General features: G+C 38.5%; 1 protein-coding gene across 3 annotated transcripts in view; it reads left to right on the forward strand.

The window, feature by feature from the left end:
* TMEM245 (transmembrane protein 245) overlaps nt 1-23,658 on the forward strand; it is an 85,206-nt gene that overhangs the window by 54,139 nt on the left and 7,409 nt on the right. For all 3 annotated transcript variants that reach the window (XM_027680261.1, XM_027680253.1, XM_027680244.1), the window contains 4 exons: nt 297-442; nt 18,467-18,567; nt 19,870-20,044; nt 22,819-23,013. In XM_027680261.1, coding sequence (XP_027536062.1) covers nt 297-442; nt 18,467-18,567; nt 19,870-20,044; nt 22,819-23,013 — 617 coding nt within the window. The remainder of the gene's footprint in view (nt 1-296; nt 443-18,466; nt 18,568-19,869; nt 20,045-22,818; nt 23,014-23,658) is intronic.

A 23,658-nucleotide genomic window follows, 5' to 3' on the forward strand; every position in this document is an offset into this window, starting at 1 on the left:
AACGTTGAACAACATTCCAGATCTAGATCAACATTCTAGTTGTTTGATCTCAATGTGACTTTGGGAAGAGGCTAAATAGGGACAGAAGTTTTATAATGTTACCTATACGTGTTAAGTCCTTTGTGGAGCAGGGGAGAAAATTATTCTTTTAACTCTGTGTGTTTCTGTAAATCCAGACTTGTAGAAGAGTATCTTGTGCCTTTCCAGTAGATTTCAATATCTGAAACATAGTTGCACATTGTAATTCTTGAAAGTATTTATTGACTTTTAAATTAAAACTCCAATTTGTTTTCCAGGTGATTTTTCTGACCACACTGTTCTACTTACTGAGCTCCAGTGATGAGTACTACAAACCAGTAAAATGGGTGATAAGCCTGACACCTTTATCTCAGCCAGGTCCCTCCTCAAATATAGTTGGCCAATCCGTGGAGGAAGCAATAAGGTATATTGCTGATTTCTTGCACTTTCTTGAAAATTCTATTTTAAAATTGACATTCAACTGCAAACAATTAACAATTAAAATAGCTTATGTTTCAGAGATGAGTTGCAAATCTCAAAGATTTTCAAGAACCCAGCATTAATGATTTTCCCACCATGATTGTTAATAGAGCAATTTGATTGGACTTGCCTTAAAAATTTTTCAGAGGTCTGTGCTGTCATGAATACTAGTGTTTTATAAAACTGATACATCCATGACATCCCTAACTAATCAGGAAGCAGTGTATTTGCAGTTACAGCTAGTGCAGCTCAGTAGGAGCAGATTCATGCAGCAAAACAGTTGAAATGGAGGACCTGACATCTGTGGTGTGCACATTTCAGAATTAATTAGTTTGGACTATTTTTAGTCCAATCTTGGAGAATAAGTGCCCATTTGCACCTGGAATGTACTAGGTATGCTCCTGGAATGTATTTTCCAGATCAGTTTCATCTGAAAAAATCTAGTTCATGATCTCCATAAATCAAATTACATCAAAAAGAACAACAGTGGAGTGCTCTCCTTATCGCACTTAAAACACTACTGTACTGCACCTCCAGAGTACATGCACAGTGTTTCATGCTTAGTTACCATTCTTAGGTTTCACTTCTAAACTACTACAGTAATTGGAGGAGAATTTTTTGTGTTTTTAAATATGCTTCACTGAGATTTCATGATAAAGCAATTTTTGGGGTGCTACAGTAATGTTCATTCATCACAGATGAATGAAGCTGTTAGCAGCTTGGAACACTAACATGGTTTGGGCAAAATGAGCAGACTCCCTGCTAAACTTTGTACAGCCATTGCCTCTTATACCACTGCTTTGTGTCATCTTGTGCATACCTACAAAACATGAATAGACTTTAAACGGTCAATGTATTAAAGCTATTTCCCAAACTCTTTGCCAAATGTTTGCTGTTTTAACAATGGGAAGGTTATATTATGCTGTGTAAATCTTGAACAACAGTGCTAACTGCTGTAGTCTTTAAAATGAAGGGGCAATTCAGGTAGAAAGCAACAAATTTGGAATTCTGCCAAAAAGTTAATAGCCCTTCTGTTGCATGACTGCTATTGAGTTTTCATTGATCACATGGTTAGTATCTCAGTTCTATCTTTACTGAAGAATGTGAGCAGATTTAGAAACTAAAATTTGTCTCGCAAATTGTTCTCTTTAGCCCGTGGTAGAGGGGAAGAGTGTCAAAAAATAGGATATGGTTTATCTGGGAATGAGTACTCTGCAAGGAGGATTGTATTAAATGCAATTGCAAGTTTTAAGTATGTGACACAGGTCACCCAAGATATTTCTGAGTTTAGAATGGAGGAAAGAAAGAAAATAATATTAGAGAAGCTACAGGAAAATGAGTAGAAAAGAGCCAGCATGCATTGGTAACTGCAAATATGATGAGAAAAAGCCAGTGTCTGGAGAATGTGGAATGTGAAGCTGCTTGTCATATGCAAGGGAATTCAGTCTGTGTGTTCACTAAGGTAGTCTGTATCAGTCATTCGTATTTGTTTGAAGAAGCCTATACTTGGTGCCTTATTTGAATTCTTTGGAATGATACTTCTGAGGTTTTCAGAAATTCATCTCTCTTGCTCAGTTGTACCTAAGGATTTATCACAATGCTTCTAGGTTAACTTGCATTCCACTCAAACCATATCGTGATTTTCGGCATGGAAATAAGGAGAGTGTGCTAACAATTTTGCATGAGTTTATCCTTGCCCAATTTCCCACTTGAAAAATAATTGCCACTGCCATTTCTTCTGTCACAAAGTAGCAGCTATCCTTTCTTTTAAACATGAGTTATTGCTACAGGGGTGGGAACTTAAAATGGCTTGTTCACCTTGTCTATAAGAGGCGTACAAAATGGATATTAATACTTGGTGGTAGGATGGGAAGAAGATGCTCTATTTGTGTTATGACTTATCAAATAATGAAACTTACAACATGAATTCACCCTCAAAATACTTATGCTTTCAAGTTGACCAAAAGCAGAGAAAGATTAAGTTAATAAATCTTAAAAGTCACCAGCTATATTCCAGCTTCCACCACTTTTCAGCAGGACATAGCACGTGTACAAAGTTAAGACTGCATCTAACTAGTCCTTGTCTGGAGTGAACGGATCCTCCTAGCAAGAGATGCAGTTAGTCTTTCTGTTGCTCATAGACCGAATGACATAAAAATAGTCACCTTCCATGTTGTCAGTCACTTCTGTTGCACTTTTACTTAAAATGTGTTTGTGCAAAGCACTAGGGAACTTGAATATAATCAAGGAAGTCTGTTCCTTTGTGTCCCTTGCTGTTTATTTCAGAGGAAAAGAGCAGGGAGTAAAGAAGAGGAGGGCAATCAGCAAGCGGTTTCTGTAGCTCAAAAAATCCCATAACTTGAAGATGTTACCTAGCAAGCACTTTATCAAACCAAGACCTTTTCTCATTGCAGTTTCTCTCATCAGAGCTGTGTCGTGTTTTTTATTTTATGGACTATAAGTAGCTATAAATTTTATAAATATTTTTCTAACTCCCTTGATGATGAGTTTGCAAAGACAGCATCAGTTCTCTGTTAACACAAATAGATTTATTTGCTGTATGGGGGCAAGAGCAGCTTTTCGGCCTACTTTGAGCCAAGTGTTGAATCTGTTTCTGTCACAATAGCTCAATTATAAATTTGCACTTGAGTAGTGGGAGAAAATAGATGCAGCTGTTGTGACACTACAGGAGTTTTTACGAAGCAGAATGTAATCCAAGAGTTACCTGCTGCAAACCATGGGATAAAATGTCCTCCTGGCCTTTGGTGGGAAACTCATTCTTCCAGGACAGCAAGGAGGCAAAATGTATCAAGTTCTGGGTGCATTCCTCCCATTGTGGGGTTCCATTTCCGAAGGCTTGAGGTGGATGGGGAAGGGGTTACTCCAGCTCCAGGGGTTTCTTCAGGGTCCTGGACGCATGGAGGGGTTAGGTGCTCACCCCTCCCCCCACCCACGAGGTCCCATGGCTCCCGGAGAGACAGCACACAGCTCGTGGAGAGGAGGAGAGGAGTTTATTGTAGGTAGGGGTTTATAAAGCTCTTGGGAGGGTCAAAGGGGACCATGTAAGGTAAGGGGTCTTACAAAACACCAATCAGGCAGGGAACAGCCAAATAAGGAAGGGGTTAACAAGAGACCAATGAGAAGACTTCTTGATATCTTCTCAGGACATTCCTGAGACAGAGATAAGAACTGGCCGTGGGGGATTTTGGGAAGAAGAAACATGAGTTAGCAGAGACCACAAAAAAGCCATTTTAAAACATGCTTAAACCACAGTTTTCCCATATAATGCAGGTTTACTGCTACATCAAGTGGCAGGATTGAGCAGAGATTTGACAAGAGCATCACACCAGGCCTGAGCCAAGAGCTTATTTGGAAGGCCTAGTGGTACAAGGGCAGAGCGGCGAAAGATGGCTCGGAGGCACCAGCCAGCACAGCTTCACCAAGGACTAGTTGTGCTGGGAACAATGTGAGCCTTGCTTTGAGGAGGTGACTGTCCTAGTGGGACAAGGGGAGAGCAGTGACTGCCATTTACTCTGACTTCAGCAAGGCCCTGACAGCTTCCCGCAGTAACCAGAGCGTGGTTGAGCATGGGCAGGAGAAGGGGATTGCTGTATGAGGGGAGGAGCTCTTCTGTGTGCTCAGCAGGACAAATTCCAGCTATGGGGGTGCTGCTAGCAGTGGTGTGGCTCAGGACAGTAGTGAGGCTGATGCTGATGATAGTCAGGAGTAAGGGCTTGGGTGGTGGTGGGACAGGTCACCTTCCTCAAGATTGTGGGTGTCCCTTCCCATCTGGGGAAGGCAGGAATCATAGAATCATAGAATCATAGAATAGGTAGGGTTGGAAGAGACCTCCAAGATCATCAAGTCCAACCCTGATCCAACTCCAATTACTATATCATGGCACTAAGGGCCACGTCCAATCTCTTTTTAAAAACCTCCAGGGATGGTGAATCCACCACCTCTCTGGGTAGGCCGTTCCAATGCCTGATAACCCTCTCTGTAAAGAATTTTTTCCTAACATCTAACCTAAACCTCCCCTGGCAGAGCTTGAGCCCATGTCCCCTTGTCCTATTGTTGGTTGCCCGGGAGAAGAGACCAACCCCCGCCTGGCTATAACCTCCCTTCAGGTAGTTGAAGAGAGTGATGAGGTCGGCTCTAAGCCTTCTCTTCTCCAGACTAAACAACCCCAGCTCCCTCAGCCTCTCCTCACAGGACTTGTGCTCAAGTCCCTTCACCAGCCTCGTTGCTCTTTTCTGGACCCGCTCCAGCACCTCAATGTCCTTCCTGAACTGAGGGGCCCAGAGCTGAACACAATACTCAAGGTGTGGCCTCACCAATGCAGAGTACAGGGGAAGGATCACTTCCCTGCTCCTGCTGGCCACACTGTTCCTGATGCAGGCCAGGATGCCATTGGCCTTCTTGGCTACCTGAGCACACTGCTGGCTCATGTTCAGCCTCCTGTCGATCAGCACCCCCAAGTCCCTTTCTGCCTGGCTGCTCTCCAGCCACTCTGTCCCCAGCCTGTAGCGCTGCAGGGGGTTGTTGTGGCCAAAGTGCAGGACCCGGCACTTGGCCTTGTTGAACTTCATTTCATTGGAGTTAGCCCATCTCTCCAGTCTATCCAGATCCCTCTGCAGAGCCCTCCTGCCTTCCGGCAGGTCGACAGTCCCTCCCAACTTGGTGTCATCTGCAAATTTGCTGATGATGGACTCAATCCCCTCATCTAAATCATCGATAAAGCTGGTGGCCTTGTCCTCTTCCACTTGGGGAAGGAAAAAGCTTGATAGAAAGCAGGCCCTCTCCTCCCCAATCCCTCAGGCCTGAGTACTGAAGAGATGGCACCTCTTCACAGGGGATGGTGGGGAGGAGAGAAAGAAGGACCTATGCAACTCCTTACAGTCAGCAAAAGAACTGTTTTCTAGGCCTCTCTTGGGACAAAGAGGCAAAGGGATGTTTCACAACCCAAGGGATGTTTCACGTGTTGTGAATGTGATTGTTTGTAAGCTGGGTATTTGTCTCTGCCCCAGATACCTGCCTTTGAGTTTTCCCAGTTCTCACAGGTAAGTCCTGCCTGCCTCCAAGCAGTCCTCTAGAAAGGAATTGACAGTGTTTGGACTATTGAAGGAATGCAGTTTTGCAAACTGGTCATGAGTCAGTTTTCCCAATTTTGAGTAACTTTCATCATGAAACTGCTGCTATCATTTTAGAGTAAACACTTGTGTGTGCTTGTTGTCATATACTGCCTTTGCTCCTCCTCATTGGTTGCTTCTTATGGAAGACAGCATTTAATCTACAGGGGTGAGGAAAGGTCAGTAGTTGTGTGATGATTCCCTGAAGCACAGTGAAAAACCTGGGAGGAAGATCACTACCAATAGTGTATGTGACCGCAGGGATTTCTGACTGATGTATGAAGTACTGGTTCTATTTCAAATCAACCAACTAATTCAAAATTCCATGCTGGAATTCCATGTGCCATTGCCTGTAAAATGAGATGGGAAATAAAAATTTAGGAACATTATAATAATCCTGAATACTGCTAATGCATTAGTAGCAAAAGAGCTTCTGTTCTCTAAGAGTTTTGGTCTTTGGTGCCCAGTTGGTTTATCTGCTTCTCTTTTTCTTTGGTGTGCAATCTTGGGTCTTTCTCACTTTGATTTTAACGTTTTTTGGCATGACCACACTTCATTATTCTTTCTTCTTCTTGGTTAATTCTTCATTTACCCTTTGCCTTTCATTTCTCCCCCCTCAGTTCTGTCTTTTTTGTTTGTTTGTGATTTGGGGGTTTTATTTATTTATTTTTATTTTCTTCCTGTTTTCCATATTACATGAGTGGGTATCAGCACAAAAATGTGATGAATTACAAAGGTAATATTGCATCTTCATCATGTGCAAGAGTCTCCATTGACTGACAGTGGTGGTTAGTTGCCAGTGAATATAGTAAATGCAATTTACTTTCACTGAAACTACTAAAAGATAACCATAAGAACCAGTGGAGAAAGAGGAACAGGGCAGGGGCTGGTGACTGTGGCAGAAGGGTTATGCCAGTGTAGGTTGAGCTGCAGGAATTCCTCTGGCAGCACTCTGTCAGTTTAGGTAGATCACTTGCTTTAGAAATGTGAGAACCACTTGGACTAGTTTATTGTATTTAAATAATTCTAGTTCTCAATAGTAGTTAGTGAAATTTTTCATTGTAATTATAATTAATAATGTAGTATTTTGAAGGTTGAGAGAAATCATTATCTGCCCATAACAGTGTGAGATTTGCTTTGTTCAGAAAGGTTCTGTAAAATCAGGTTGATTCATGAGTCACCTACCTCACTACATAAGTAGAAAAATTATGTCCTTTTCCCCTGAAATAGGGAGGTGGTGCTCCTGTCTGGATATTTTTTTTTTTTTTTTTTTTTTTTTTTTTTTTTTTGGTCCTGAATGGAAGAAGCAATAATTCTCCAATTCACAGGTTTCCGAAGTAGTAGCATGCACACCTTTGCCTGAACCATTTTCCTTTCCCTGAGCAGCATGTCGTTCTCTTCCTGAATGCACCATACCCTTCTTCCCTGAAGCTCCCATTCTGCTTGCTCTGGTGGAGATATTGCACATTACTAAGTTGCATGTTCTCACGGCCTCAGTGCAATTTAGTGTGTGCGATACTTTCACATGAGTGCATGCACACGGGTATGGCTGTGGCTTAAAGTTACTGCAGCTTTCAGTTTTGGTGGGGCCTAATTAAATTGTGAAATGGTCTTAAACCCAGATCAGTATTTTGAGTGATGCCTTGAAACGTGTGTTAGTGGAAGTTTGTTTTGTAATGCCGGGAAGATGAGTACTGTTTGTTTTCAATTTGAGAAGGGTTATCATTATTTGCTTCATTTTCTTCATTTGCCACGTACACCTCAAATTTGATCAGATTTTTCATTGGTTATAGAAAAATTACTCAAAATATTATGTGTTTTTAAAGAGGAAATAGTTATCCTTAGCTGAAGTTGGCCGGAAAGTCAAAAGAAAGATTTAATATGAAAAAGACCTATAGTGCCTTGATGGCTGAAAGAGCTTCTTGATGAATTTTCAACTTTTATTTATTAACATCTAAAGAGTTCTGAAATGAGCTAGCATGCAAACAAATTAACAACAAAAATATCTCACTCCCTAAACACCTAATTGGTTTGCTGTGGCATCCTGGCAGTAATGATGGAGAAAATGAGACAGTGATACAATTCCCACAGAAAACAATAATCTTCCAGCATGTTGAGCTAATGCTCAGAAAAAGCAAAATGTGTGATCTTGTTTATTTTACTGCAACATTAATAATATCTTTCAGATTAATTTTCAAAGACAACTGTTAACTGATTCAGTTTTGACTGAATTTTTGCATGCAGTGTATGTTCTTTAGTAGCAGGAGTATCTCTAGTGGAAATCTCTTTTGTCACAGGAATGCATTTAACAGCATAACTGAAATTTTTCAAGCTTTACTTATGTTACGAGATGGGAATTGAAAATTATTCTGTCTTAATCATCAAGCCAATGGCATCCTTGCCTGTATCAAAAACAGTGTGGCCAGCAGGACCAGGGCAGTGATTACCCCTCTGTACTCTGCACTGGTGAGGCTGCACCTTGAGTACTGTGTCCAGTTCTGGGGCCCTCAATTCAGGAAAGGCACTGAGGTCCAGAGAAGGGCAGTTCCAGTCATTTCGATGGCGTGGGTTCGTATCCCACCGCTGCCACCAAAAATGTTGTGCAAATTTCGAGCTGGCTTCCCGCCAAGTCTCCGAAACTTGACAACAGGGTCTGCTTCCCAGAGAGGGAAGAAAAAAAACCAAGCAGCCAAAGCTATAGCAAAAATATATATTTTACATATAAAACAGATATATACAGTGAGAATATTATATACATATATATATATATATAACCCCAGAAACCCCAAATAGCTTCCCAAAGGGAAGAGGGGAAGAGAGAAGGGAAAGAGGACAAAATAGGACAAAAAGGGACAAAAACAAAACAGGTCTACACGATCTAAAAACCCAGTAACCAGCAAACTAAAAAATTGGCAAAATCTCAACACTTCCCTTGAGAGAAGCTGGACACGGCCCAGCACTCTCCCCTCACACGTGGCAGATAACAGCAGTCACTGTAGGCCTCAGCTCCAGATAAGCCAGACCAAGACAGGGACCCACCGTTCTCGAACCTTGCCGGAAGAGAAGAGAGCGAGCTCTCTTATCTATGCCTTATTTATACCCCAGGTTATGTAAAGGAATAGCGTGGAATACTTCCTTTGTCACTTTCCTAGTTCCTTCCTGGTTACAAGCTGGTCTCCAGGAAGGCCTAGGCTGAAACCATCACAGCAGTGGAGCTGGTGAAGGGTCTAGGGTGTAAGTTACATGAGGAGAGGCTGAGGGAGCTGGAGCTGTTTAGCCTGGAGAAAACGAAACTCAGATGACCTTATCGCTCTCTACAACTACCTGAAAGGACATTGTAGCAAAGTGGTGATTGGCCTCTTCTCCCAGGCAGCTAGCGACAGGACAAGAGGAAATGGCCTCAAGCTGCACCAGAGGAGGTTCACGTTGGACATCAAAAAGAATTTCTTCATGGAGAGGGTTGTAAAACATGGGAATGGGCTGCTCAGGGAGGTAGTGGAGTCATCATCCCTGGAGGTGTTCAAGAAATGACTGGACATGGCACTGAGTTCCATGGTCTGTCTGACATGGTGGTGATTGGTCAAAGGTTGGACTTGATCGTGGAAGTCTTTTCCAGCCTGTATGATTCTGTGATTCTGTAATTAAATAATTGCCTAGTCTAAAGCTGGGAATAACAGTTACTTACATTTTGTTTTAAATTACATGGAAGAAAGGAAAGTTTCAATTGAGTTATTGAAAAAAAGGTGGTCTACAAAAAAAGGTGGTCTATAAATCTCGAAGAGATGCCACCTTGTTTCAGTACATTTGCAGAACCAAACTGACAGTAACCGTAGCATGATTTTCCTAGTGGGATAGATAGTAGTATTTTTAAGATGATCGTTGTAGTAGCAATGAACACATGACTTGTTCATACTACTTTTTTAGTCTTTAATATTCTCTTATATGCAAAAAAACCCCCAGAATTTGTCTTTACTTGTATTTCCTTTTTCTTTTATATTGAAGATGCTCCTTCTTATTAAACACAGCTGTCTGCATATTACTTTATGTACACATGATTTTAAACAGTTATTCAAAGAACAATTCAAAGAAAAACAGATCTTCAGAGAAAATTTCAGAAAATAATTTATTTGCTCATGCTTAATCTTTACTCCAAAATTTACCTGAAACTATGAAAAAATGTTCATTATTATACACACATAATTTGGGTGAAGCATGTCACAAAGTCTGTAAATTTAATCTGAATTTTATAGCTTACTGCACATAATTCATGAGATTATCTAAGTGCATAATCTGATGCTGAAACAGACAGTTCTGTTCTCTCTGCCATGTAGTCTGGTACTGTGTCTTTTCAAACACATTAAGGGGTTACTGAAGACTCGTTGCTTCATATGAGGCAGAGCCAATATTCTGCCATTTGCATATTTCATGTTCCAGATGGTGCATTTTGTATGTTCTAACAGCGGTTTCTCTTAGTGCATGTTTGTTGTTTGTAATTCTATGGCTGTCCAGTTTTTTTTTAAGATTGAAGTTGTCTGTAAGCATGTAGAGGGGATGAGTTAGTTTGTGTGTGTGTGTGTGTGCACGCGCACACACATTTAAAAGCATAAGCAGATTTCTGTGCAATCTTTAAAAATAATGTAACTACGTTGCATCTTAGATACTAGTTCTTTAATCATGTATTGCACTTAGGCTTATATATATATATATATATATATACACTGCTTTTTCTACAGCACCAGTTTTTTGAAAGCTACTTCTATGTCAGAACCTACAGTCTTTAATTGAATGAAAATTTAGTTGGTGTGTGACATAGACTGTATCAGTAAAAAGAGTGACGCTTAACTTGCATCTGGAATTCAGCTCAGCCACTTAGTTTTTCTCTTTGCTTCTAAAGCAGACCTAGTAGCTAACTGGAAGGGATAGAAAGACAAACATTGCTGAAAGGCATTTCTAAGAATTGAAGTATACTATGAGGATTATTTTTAGTATAACATGTTGCAGGATTCTATACTTCCATGTCTAATAATTCTCTGTGTGTGTATTTAAGATTGCAGTATATATTATTATAACCTTAGTTAGATTTCTGCTATTTAAAATTCAAATTTATTGGAATGTAAGAAGACAGCATGAAGTCTGATGTAGAACTTCAAGATTTCCTGACACTTCAAAGATTTAACATCACAGCTTTAGCTTTTTGCTTTTTTGTTGAGTTATAAGGTCAATCCATTATTTATTCTCTCCACAACATAAGCAATGAAAGCACACCCTTCTTTATGCTTGTGATTCACAATTTTATAATAGTAATAAGCTGAACAGTCTGGGAGTTTCTTAATATAAGACTACAATGGATCTCAAGCTGTATTGACTCCAGCTGGCTGTTGCTCTCATTTATGGACTTTTCAAGTTAAAATGGGATCTAAAAGAATTACATCCTTACAAGTGGAAAATAATAAATATTCAACATACAGTACCAGTGCATGCTAACAGCTAGGAAAGGCTTGAGTAAGGCTAAAGGGAAGATAGACTGCTTAGCTGAACAGCAAAATAACAAAGGCCATGGAAACGAGAAGCTATCCTTTAAAAAGCTGAAGTTTTCACTAAATAAACAAAAGTATCATAAACTTAAACAGATAGAAACAGGCTTAAAGTGTGAAGGTGGTAGTGGTGCTGAGTTTGATTCAGCTCAAAGTTTGAGTTGAGTGACCTCAGAGCTCCACAAAATGCTATTAAACCAGAATATAATTTTTTGTATGCAGTAGGAGCAACAAGCGGTCAGGGGGTTGAGGGATGACAAGGAGTACTCAGCAACAAGGCAGCTGCAGGCTGTTGCAGAGGGGAGGTAAATTGATGATGTTTTGTTCGTTGCTGTGAAAGTAAGTGAAGGTAGTCACATTGTAAAACTCTTCTTATTGGCGAGCTACAGAAAAATCTCTCAGAAGTTACAGTGACTTCAGAAGACCTTGTAGAAAAACCAGGTCAAATGAACAATCGCAAATTGCTGAGAGTGGATGATGCAAACTCACTAAAGAAAACTCAAGGGCAAAATTAAAAAAAAAAGTTTCAGAGAGGGAACCGAGGAAGTACAGGCGTGTAAGGTGGTATTGGTACTGTGCAACTCAGTAGGAACTAAAGTTAAGGACATACTAGCACCCGGTGGGATGTGGTTTAGTTGGAAAGAATCAGTGAAATTTTCACAGAGAGAAGTCCTACCTTACTGTTCATGTTTTTTGAAGTGTGGGCAAGCAAGACCATTAATAAGTTGATCTGTCTGCTATGTTCTACTGAAATTTCATAAAGGCTTTTTACAGCATCTCTTTCCAGAGACTTTCAAGGACAAGGGGTATTGGCTTTAAACAGAAAATTGGATTGGATTGGATATTAGAAAAGAATTCTTTACTCTGAGAGTGATGAGAAACTGAAACAGGTTGCCCAGAGAAGTTGTGGATGCGGCAGGATTGTAGACAAATTCAGTTAGAAGACGGCAGTGTCTGGGGAATAAAGTGGCTGATGAAATGTAGTGTAGAGATGAAAGTGATGCATGGGGGTGAAAACCAGTCCTAACTTCACACATAAACTGATTACCGCTGTGCTGACTGTTGCCATTTGGGAGCTATATTTTCTGATAGAGTGGCTAGCTCAGTGCTTGGTAATACTTAAAAACATCTGACAGGCATATTAAATGTGAAGATTTGTTACAACAGACCTAGACAACAGAAACACAGAATATTACTCCCATTGTATGAATCTATGGTTTACCTATACCCTGAATTACTGTATGCTGTTCTGGTTCCTGCATCTCAAAAAGCTAGGAGGGGAACAAGATGAATTAGAGGAATGAAGGCGCGCATCAGTTTCTGTATGAGGAACGAGCTGGTTAGGACTCTTCAGCCTGGAAAAAAGGATGTTGCGCAAATTGAGGTTTGCAAAATCAGAACCAGTGGGAAAAGGATGACTGGATTGGACTGCTTATGGTCTCCTTCAATCTAAAATCTTGGGGTCATTGAAGAGTTTTAAAAAATAAATTTCAAAGAAAGGGTTGGTTCATGCAGCAGGCAGTAGGCATGGGGAAGGTCTTGCCAAAGAATGTCAGAGTTGCAGAAACTTGCAGGATGAACACGAGGACTAAGAAGAGATATTAAGTGAAGATTACTAAATGGACAGCCTGCATCAGGTTTCACCCTGAAGTGGAAATAGAGGCTGGAAGAGTGTTCAGGGGGGATTTAAATTGTTTTTTCCTATTTCTTTTTTCCCTTGATATCTGCTTCTGGACTCCACTGGAGATAGGATGCTGACTAGACAGACCTTTGGTCTGAACAAGTTTGGCTTTTTATAAGTTGTGTTCGAAAATCCATTTTAAGAATAGTTAGGTGTTGCATTTATTAAGCATCATGGTCTACTTCTGATAAAAACCTGGAAATGTTAGAAATAGTTGATTTAGAAATAACTAGTCCTTCCAAATGTGGTTCTCAGAAGAATAATTCTAAGTTTACATGGTACATGTGACTAAAACAGGCCAAAATAGTAATTAAAAAGTTATTACAAATGCAAAAGTATTTCAAAAAAATAATCAGATGTAGAATTTCTTACAGAATTTGCACTACATGTTAATTGTTGTTTTTCATGGAATGTAGACATTTCTCTGTTAGAGAAGAAAATCTGTGTGCTACTGTATCCCAGACTAGTTGCCATTCTTTAATGAAGTTTTGATACAGCCACTGGAGCCCTGTTCTGCCTTGAAGGACGTATGTAGTGTTTGCATGTTACACCATCTCAAGGACCTATGCTTTGTTCAAGACTGTATCACTTTATCTGATTTGTGTCATTATTAGCCTGCATATTCTGGAGCTGTTGCCTCTCTTTGTTCAATCGTATCGTTGGAAAGAAAAAGGATGAAATCTTGTCATGGAGTCATCTCTGACAATCACTTGCATATTTATATTGCTCATAACATGATCTTACTCTATCAAGACTCTCTTACTGCCACTTCTACTTTATTCATAGCTGGAATATATCTTAGTGCACTTTGCTTGCTTTCATGGGTAATATGAAACTGAAAAATTATGAGAATCTTTTTGTATTCCTAAAAGAACAGAACTCTTAAAGAGAGTCAAAGAACAGTGTAAATTTTTTTGCAAAACGACTTCTTTGAGTCATTTCGTTCTTCAGTGTTCTCATGACGATTACTCACAATCTGGGGAATCGCTGTAGAAGAATAATACCTCAGTCCTTTTTAACTCTCGTTTTTTAGCTGTCCTTTGGTAGTCACCAGCATCTTGTCTTTTGCAACAGATCCTGGTGGTGTCTGAAGAAAGAAATTTAGTTATTTGGTTTTGAAGTTATAGTGAGACAGTGACTGTTAGTTTCAGCTGGGATAAGACAGCACTGTTCTGCAAAGAAGAGTTCTTGCTCTCCAGCCATGAGTGTGCCAGCTTCTTTCCTGGTGGGAATGCAGCTATTTATGCCACTACTTATTACTTGGATGGGGAGTAGAGATGAGACCTGAGCTAGTTAGTTAAAATTAACCCAGACAAAAAAATTATTATTGTCTGATTTCATTGTAAAAACTGTCATGGTGCATAATGGAGACTGTGCTGGCAGGTAGGCAGAGGAATGGTCATCTGGGGCAGAAGTGAATGCTTGAGAACATGGGAATGGGAGGTCTCTTTTCTTGGGGCAGTTCTGAGATAGCATGATCTGAAATAAATTGTGAAACTGTGCTGTGAAGTTTGGAATGCATTCCATTTATACCTTGAACTCTCGACTTCTAAGATGTAAAGGTTGTATTCTGTAAAGAAACTGAAGAGCTGAAGTTTCTCAAAGCATCATTTTGAATTAGTCAGCTGTTCATACAGAAGGATTTTGCAACAAAGATACGGTACAATCCTTTTAATGTCTACTTAAGGAATATGGGAAAATATCAAACAATGGTGTAAAGAAGATGACAAAACAGTGAAATTTCTTTTTCTAGCAATATTTTTGTTCAAGGGTGTTCCTGTTAACAAACTTGCATTTTAATTGAATTGTAAACTGCTGTATGGCTTGTAAAGTGTTTTGTAGGGAATTTAGGGAAATGCTAAGACTTGCAAACTTTTTCAGAGACAAATACCACTTTTGTCTAGTTTTTACTCTTATGCCCATTCATAAGCCAAGGTTAATATGCCTTCATTATAAATTTAGTATAACAACCAGTAAATTTCTCTTCTGAATTTACAATATGCTTACTCTAATACTTCTGGTAACTACAATTCTCATTATTTCAGTCCATATGCTCTTCTTTTCTCCAGTGCTGTGGGAACAGATAGATCTAGAAAATCAAATTAACTCTAAGGTCAAAAAATGAATGCTCAGAGCTGAAGAGCTTCTTTCAGCTGGGATTGTTGCAGCATTAGATTGAGATTTTTGAAGTTTCACTGTGTTGCTAATAATGAAGAGACCTTACCTGCAGGCTCTGCAAAGTGAACCTGAGTTCAATGGACATACATTTAATGTAAACTACAGCAGAAACCAAGGGGAAGCTCTGGACTTTTTATGGACAGTCAGTAAAAGAGAAACAAAAAAAAACCTATCCACTAACCCTGACAAAACCCATAAAATGAAAAGGTGACACTTTCCCTTATGGAATCTACAAGCAAATTCCTTAGGTTTTTTTTCAGTGAAGTAAAAAGGACTTTGATAACAACAAAAAAAATTAGGCCAGCTATGCAGAAACATTTGACAGAAATTTCTTCATCTTTAATCTGAATAATGTGAAGCATGACCCATATCCTCTGATTTTTTTTTACATGCTTTTCCAAGCTCAGTAAAGTGGAATATGTATGTCTAAGTATGCCTTACACCAAATTACCGTGAAGTGCTCATAAATTACACACTTGCAGATGGCAACTCTTGCAAGTAGAGTGGTTCATCCAGCTACAGTGCCAAAGTGAGACATGAGCAGCAATTGGATTTTCTGATTTCTGAAGCATGCAATTACTCCTGTATATAAAAGGAAGCTGTATGTGTGCCAATAACATATTAAGAGATGAAATTTATTTACTGTCATCATTATACCAGGAAGGTCTGCCTTTTACAGATGGTTATTAATTCATTCAGCTTTTGTTCTAGCATACCACATCATTTAAGATCTGATATCCCAGATGCAGAGTAGCTGAAGCAAACTGCTGATGAAGATTCTGGTTAGTGTTTTCAGAATTATTTTTTTACTGCCTTAACTATGAAGCCAAATAGATATGAATTTCTAGAGACCTTAAGGTATGATTTTTAGTTTTTGTGACAGAAGTAACAAACATGAGTTTTCAGAGACTTTAAAGTTCTGGGCCACACTTGCCACAGAGTAGGATCCCCTGTGCTTTTTTTTATAACTAGTTTATGCAGACAGAAACCAAGGTGAAGGAGAGGAGGATAATGAAACTAGGTGTAGCTTGCTCTTGCTTCCTGCTTGACCACTGGTGTTTCACAACTTCTTGGCACTGTCTGATGCCTTCTCCTTTCAGCTTATTAGTGCCAGATCCAAGGAGCTAGAGAGATGCTGTACTGTTCTGCAGTCTAATTTTAGAGGGATGTGCTATTTTGCCATTGAAATATATTACATGTCAACTTGCAGAATGACATCAGACCAAGACATACCTGTTAGTCCATGACTAACTTTTCTGTTATTCTGATAGTGCATCTGGAATGAATACTGGATTTGACAGGGCAAAATTATCTTAAAGCATAACTACATATGCAAAAGACATGACAGAACTTGAATTTAAATTTGAATTAAATTAATGTGAGGATAAAAAATGTGCTTGTCTGAACCAAAATGTGAAAACTGTGTAAATTAAAATGGCAGTTTTGGATACAATTTTCCATATTTTTCCCTTTCCCTCTTTTGGGGGAAAAAAACGGCTGACAACAGTTGTTCCTAGTTAATCTGTTAGGAGAATCTCACAGGAGTGTTGATGTCTGAGGTTTATCATGCACTCATAACTTCCAATGAGTGAATTTTAAATAAGATAATTTTGATTCAGAAGTCATTTGGAAATCTATGTGAGCCTTTAGATAGGAAAGAAGGGCAAAAATATGCACGCTGCCCACAGAAATAATGAGGATAGTAGCCAAAGAAGCAAAAATTGGGAGTCTTGGAATTCTTGATGGTAGTTCAGAAGAGATTCTATTATATTTATATACTTATATACTTATATATTTATACTACCTATAGTAGTTTAATATCAGAGAAGGTTTCTTTCCTAGAAGGCTTTATGGACTCAACAGAGGAAAGAAACTGTGGTCTCAAAGACTTTAGATCCAGAAAGAGCTGTTTTTCTGTGCAGACTGTGTTGCCCTTCAAAGCACAATGGTAATCTTCCTCTATCATCTGGCTCTATGATGATATCCTGTATGTTATCCTGTCCTCTTTGTCCTCCTGCGAGAGTTCCCTAACTGCAAAGATACAATCAATGTAATGAAAAGCATGAATTATAAATTGGTAACTTAACATCAGCAAACTTCACAGGGTGCATGTGCTACCACTTCTGCAATGATGTAACTCTTAGGATTGTTTTGAAATGAGGAACTCAGGGGTAGTTCAATTACTAAAGCTAAAATAGTAATCTTGGGAAACTTCATGCCTTTCTCAAATACGGGTGGAAAACCAACATAATACAATGGTGAGATATGGCAGTTTGAAATTATGATTTTTGTGACTGTAGACCTAAGGCATGGGTTTTCAGTTCACATGGGATACATGTGTACATGCCCTAGTGCTGCAAAATTTTACAGCACTTTGCTGTCTCATAAAGCTGTGGTCACACTTAAGAGAGGGGAACTTTGCTTTGTGTCCAGCATGTTGGATGTAGATTCAGCAGGACTGAATTAGATTACCAGACTTGCTATTTGGTTTTCAGTAATGTAACCTAATAATAATAATAATGGCCCATCTTCGCGAACGAAGATTTGGGGAAAGGTCTTTTACCTTTCCAGCCTGCGCAATGGATTTTTTAGGTGAGACACAGCCTGCGCTGAACTGAGCCCACCCTTTAATCCTAAGGTTCATCTGCCGGGGCCAAGCAAGCTTGGACAATGGCAGTGAGGTCCTCAGGACGTAGGTTTGTTTAGAGTGTCCTTCTCATAGATGGATGGCCACACAGGGCTAACGACCTCCATCAGGCCAGGAGACCGGGATTTGAACCCGTGGTCGCAGCAGTGAAAGTCCTGCACGCTAACCACTAGGCCACCAGGGGTCTCAATGTAACCTAGTAAGCAGCCTAAAAGCTAGGAATTTCAAGATACTGAGGCTAAAATCTAGTAATGAATACGAGATGCTCAATTATTTTCATCCAGAAGGACATGTAAGTATTTAGGAGAGTAGTAAGAGTTTAAATAGCCTATTTCACTTCACATATCAGTGGTTTTAATCTGATGAGAATGAGCAGATATAGAAATGTAAGCAGATAAAGAAAATTGATGAAGCTGTAGAAGTGGAAAAAGGCAAAGAAAAAGTGGTAAGTAGTTTTTATGTACTGCTTCTCATAGATAAAAGGTTATTTTTTGATAGAGGATGTGGTCTGATGCTTGAGCAGTTTCTTTTAAGGAATTTATCCCTGGAACCTATTGTACAGTAAAGAACAGTCTTATGAGGGTTTTTTGTGTCTAAATGTCTTGAATGACAGATGTGAAGGATGTTTATTCTTCTCAGAGGAAACAAATGCATAAAGGGTTCAATGTTACGTTTTTAGTTGTGTTATTTGTGGCACTAATGGCTTTTCAGTTTTTCAAAGCAGCTTGTGTATATATCTTCATAGTTCCCGAAATCCTATTGCCAATAAAAATTAACGGAGTTTCTTTGGTTGTTTTAGAGGTGTATTTGATGCTTCCCTCAAAATGGCTGGGTTCTATGGACTCTACACTTGGCTGACTCATACTATATTTGGTATTAACATAGTCTTCATACCATCTGGTAAGAATTTGGACAATTACAACCTATTTATAAATAATATTATATAATTATTTATTTTACAAAATCAGAAGGATTAAATGTTGCTGACAAGCTTAGTCTAGTCTTAGAGAATGTGGCCATGGGTAGGATGGAGAGAATGCCATGATTGCTATCTTATCTCTGAGCCTTGCCTTTTCCTGTTTTCACAACACACTCCCTGCCAGCTATTTTACTGCTTCTGTCTGTTTCTTTTCCTGGATGTAATTCTTTCTCCCTTGTATTCAATCCAAGTCTTTTCAGGTTTTAGCTTCATTCTGCCTGTCTTGGCTTCTGTTTCTTTTGTAGTTGACAGGTGCTGATTTTTCAAGATGCCTAAATGCAGGAAGATGTGGTATCGTGAAAATGCGTGATAGAGGCATGCTCCTTATTCTCAGTGCTGTTGCCTGACTGTATTACCAGCTTCTGGTTTTCTTTTATTCTTTAATCTTTGCTTTGGAAATGGCCAATGAAAAACATTCTTCCCTTTTCCTCTTTTGACTGCCTTCCTCTAAAAATAATAGTAATTTTAAAATGTTGGTCTACAAGGAAACATAAGGGGAGCATAAAGCAAGAAACCCCAATATAACAGGAAATGGCTGTATTATAAAGTGCAACTGCCTTAAAGGCTTTGGTTGTCATTAGACATACTTAGAGGGTAATCAGTCTTTTTCTTTCAACTGCATGCAAAATCTTAAAAATTTTTGCTTTCTGGTTAATGAAACAAAAAATAAGAGGGAAAAAATGCACTTAATTGTGTTTTGTAATATGTTAAATTAGAACGACAGCAGTACTATATCGCTTTAGATTACAACAGGTATTTCAGATGGGTGTATGCCTGTGTGTACGTTTGCATACAGAAATATGTAAGTAATAAATTTTGTGTTTGCCTGGTTATTGTGGTTGACTGCAGGAGATTAGGTTAGAGTGAGACTTGGGCTCATATACGTTCTTAAACACTTCTTTGAAGTTTTGTAACAGTTTGAAGTGTGCATAATGGGTATAATGTCAAATTTGTCTGAGTTGGTGCCTCTTTTGGAAGTAACTCCTTGTGACTGTCTGTTGATGAAGCTCTTATGTCTGGGAAATAGTGTAATTTTCTTTTTTCCTAAACCACAGCTACAAAACACCAAGAGCCTCATGTGGTAGTTTTTCAATGTCTTATTTAGAGCAGTTGATAGAAGTGGGACTTACTTGTGTGGCAAAAGTGTCAGAAATTAACTGTAAATATATTTTTGAAATATGTTTCTCTGGTCTTTTTCTCACTTCTGCTTCTGTGTGCTCTAGCATTAGCAGCAATCCTTGGAGCAGTGCCATTTCTGGGGACATACTGGGCAGCGGTCCCTGCAGTCCTAGATTTGTGGCTTGTGCAAGGACAGGGATGCAAAGCCATTTTACTCTTGGTTTTTCACCTCTTGCCAACTTACTTTGTAGATACGGCAATTTATTCAGACATATCAGGGTAAGTACATTAAAGACTTCTTAAAGTTAGCATTGTAAAAATTATTGACAATCACTGATGCATTTAATTAAACTGATTTTTCTGAAGCATGCAAAACAGTATCTTCAAACATAAGAATAAGTGTAGTGATATCACCTCATAGTAAGAAGTCTTACTGGCCTAAGTGCTTTTATTTTCCAGGCCTCTTTTCTGTGAACTTTGACACTTCAGAGGTATTGAACTCAGCATCAGCAAAATTAACTGTTTCAGTTGGGATTCTTAGAATTAGTTTACCTTTTCTGTTTATCTAATCATTGACTAAAGGTGTGTGTAGCATTTTACTTTACATCCCCTAATGCCAGATGATGCTGAACAAACAAAACCATGAGCTAGTTAGGGACCTGAAAAAAACACTTTAATTTTTCTGAATGAATTGTGAGAATTTTGAGGATTTTTTTGAAGACAGCCTTTGTGTTGTGTTACCATAGTCCAGTGCAAAAGTCTATTGAAACTGCAAAACTGGAGATAGGCTTCTCCTGAGACAGTAGCCAGTGCTGTTTTCCTGTTGTAGGGGGTAGGCACAGATTTCTTGAAAAAACTTGGTAGATATTTGGCTGCCTCTTTTGACTTGAAATGTCACCTGGTTTTGGGGTTGAGTTTGTACACAGAGGAACAAACTCCAGATGATGAAGACAAAGTCAACATTTGCAGTTGTGTGTGCGGAGTGCAACAGAAATGTTCACTGACATTTTCTGCAGCTGAATTATCTGTGAATCCCTTTATTCAACTCAGACTAGAAGATAAAGCAACACAGTTAAACAGAGCTGGCAAAGATATGAACTATCAAGTTTTCCACATACAGGACATGTTCACAAACATGTACAATATAGTTATAAAGGTGTACTTCTCTAGTTACTGTCTGAATCCAGGACTTCATGGTCCAGACTTAGTTATGTGCTGGTGCTAGTCCCTCGTTTGTGTTGATCTTTATTACAGGAGAATTAATGTAGAATAAGGACATAAGATGTTTAAGTTCTGTGTTGTTAGAAATTAATATTTTTGTTCACCAAATATAGTTACACTGAACAGAGTACCTAATGATAATATGCCCAATATTAATACTAATTTTCAAAGATCATTGCTATAATTATTTTGCATTAATTTAAGTTAACAAGTGAGGTATAATCAAATTACATTTTTTTCCAACAATAAATCCTGGATAAATTTAATGCTAGTAGCTATTTAAACAGCCAATAATTCTTCTACTTATTAGAATACGTTTTTTTGACTGTAGGGGATGCAGAGTCTGTTTACTGTCCAGAAAATACATGGGGGAGGAATAGATTTTCTGACAGTGGAGCAAAATTGTATTCTTCCCATTAAATAGAACAGTTAGCATCATGCTGCCTTGCAGATTAAATTAAACCTATTTAAAATAGCTATAATTAGGTTATACAGGGATTTCTAAATGGATTAACTTCATATTTCATCAGGTGATCTGTTGTTTAATTTAGCAAACTCGCCAGAAGAATGTTTAAACTGTTGCAAATGCTATGGGGAAAAATATTTGAAATTTTAAAGATTTAGAAATGAATCATGTTGGAGAAACATAAAACTTTAAGGTCAAGTTTGTCTCCCCAGAAAAACAATCTGGCCCTGCTAGTAGGTTAAGTTTGATCTAGGTGAGACATGATTGAGGTGTGTATGATTTAATAGGTCATGTTTCATGGTCTCATTTTGCATGGTCTCATTTTGCACACAGTTGTGATGAAGGCAAAGACTTAAAATGTGGGAGTTGAGTAGAAGTCAGCTCCACAATAGAAACCTCAGAAACTGTTGGGGCTCTGAACTGACTAGCTGGTATTTGCAATGCATTATACTCAAAATTTAGAGGAATTTCCTGAAAATTACTTGCTAAGTGTCAACTGTAGTTTTTCTTATACAATTCCATACTACCAGCATTATTTTAGCTATAAAGAATGAAGGATGGTGAACAGGTTTTGTGTAAATGCTAGTGGTAGGATTCACATTTTGCACCTGAATTGAGACATGGAAAATAAAAATGGCCTGGTTTAGTTGCTGCCGTAACTCTTACCAAAAGCTTATCAAAAGCTTATCAAAAAGCTTTATCAAAAGCTTATCAATAGCTCTTATCAAAAGCTTATCAAAAGACCCAACTTTCCAGTAAATATTGATATGTTCATTCAAATCTGGTTTTGTTTTTCATCTGAAAACATTAGAAGCTAATGATAACAAGCACTCAATCTGAAAGGTTTCTTAATAACAAAATGAGAGGACGTGGCTGTTTATTTAAAGGCTGTATGCTAACGGTTCTTTGAAAGACATAATCCAAGTTGCCATCATTGTGTAAATTAATGTCTTTGCTCAGGGGTGCTCGTAGTACTTGTTGCTAATTGTGTTGACATTTAGCAGTTCTTGACCATAAAGCATCAACAGTCTTTGTAAGCAAGCATCTTTCCATTCCCAAAATGGAAATGTTTTTGCCATTAACTCCTTCAGACGTTCTTCAGTATATGTCTATAAAGTAACTACTCCGTTTTGGGTATTTCCAGCATTACATGCTACAGTAGCATTTGATCTGTTGTGCAAATAAAGCACAGAATACAGATTGGAACATTTGTGCAGTTATTCAAACAGCAGTTTAGAGTGTAAATATGGGTATCTATAGCTAGCTGTGTCATTTTCTGAGCTTAATAAAACTTTATTATTAATTAACATTTCATAATTGATAATACTGTGTTGTTCTTAATTTAATTTTATTCTTCTTGTACCAGAGGTGGTCATCCTTACCTGACAGGTCTTGCGGTAGCTGGTGGAGCATACTACCTGGGGCTGGAAGGAGCCATCATAGGACCAATTCTACTTTGTATACTTGTGGTAGCTTCCAACATATATAGTGCCATGTTGGTGAGTCCAACAAATTCAGTGCCCACTCCCTCACAAGCAACGTGGCCATTACAGATTTACCGGTGAGCTGTAAATGTCTTACTTGTATGCATTATGTTTTTACACAATTCAGTTATGTCTGCATAGGTATAGAAAATGAATGCATGAGTTTTATATAAGAGCATGCATTCACATCTGCACGAGTACTGGAGTATTTGGAGTATTAGGATAGTTCAGCTATCCTATATTCTAGAAATGAAAATTATGGTAAAGTAAAACACTCGCTGGAGCTTGTATACTTGAAGTGTTTGTTTAATGGCTCTCAGCCTCTTAGAGAAGGCTCTTTTAGAAAATTCACTGATAGTACTTTTGTGTCCTATAATTTATATGTTGCTCGTGTGCTAGGAGATGATTGAACATCCTTTTTTTTCATGTAAAACTATTTTTATGGATATCTAATAGAGTTCATTGTCCTTAATAAAGGGCCTGCCAGAAAATACTGTATTTTTATGTGTTAATTTACAATACTGCAAAATATAAATAAACATACCTAGATTTTAAAAAACGTGATAATATTCTGTGCCATTATGCCGTTAAAAGTATGATCCTGTAAATGTCATCACTGAAGTTACTGAATGTGGAATGTAGAAATGCATCTTTAAACTGTACCGTTAAGGAATGGGATGAATAAACTCCTAATTGAATAACTAATTACAGTTGGAAATCAC

Source organism: Neopelma chrysocephalum, unplaced genomic scaffold (genome assembly GCF_003984885.1).
Source record: "Neopelma chrysocephalum unplaced genomic scaffold, ASM398488v2 Primary Assembly neopelma1_22b, whole genome shotgun sequence".
Classification (NCBI taxonomy): domain Eukaryota; kingdom Metazoa; phylum Chordata; class Aves; order Passeriformes; family Pipridae; genus Neopelma; species Neopelma chrysocephalum.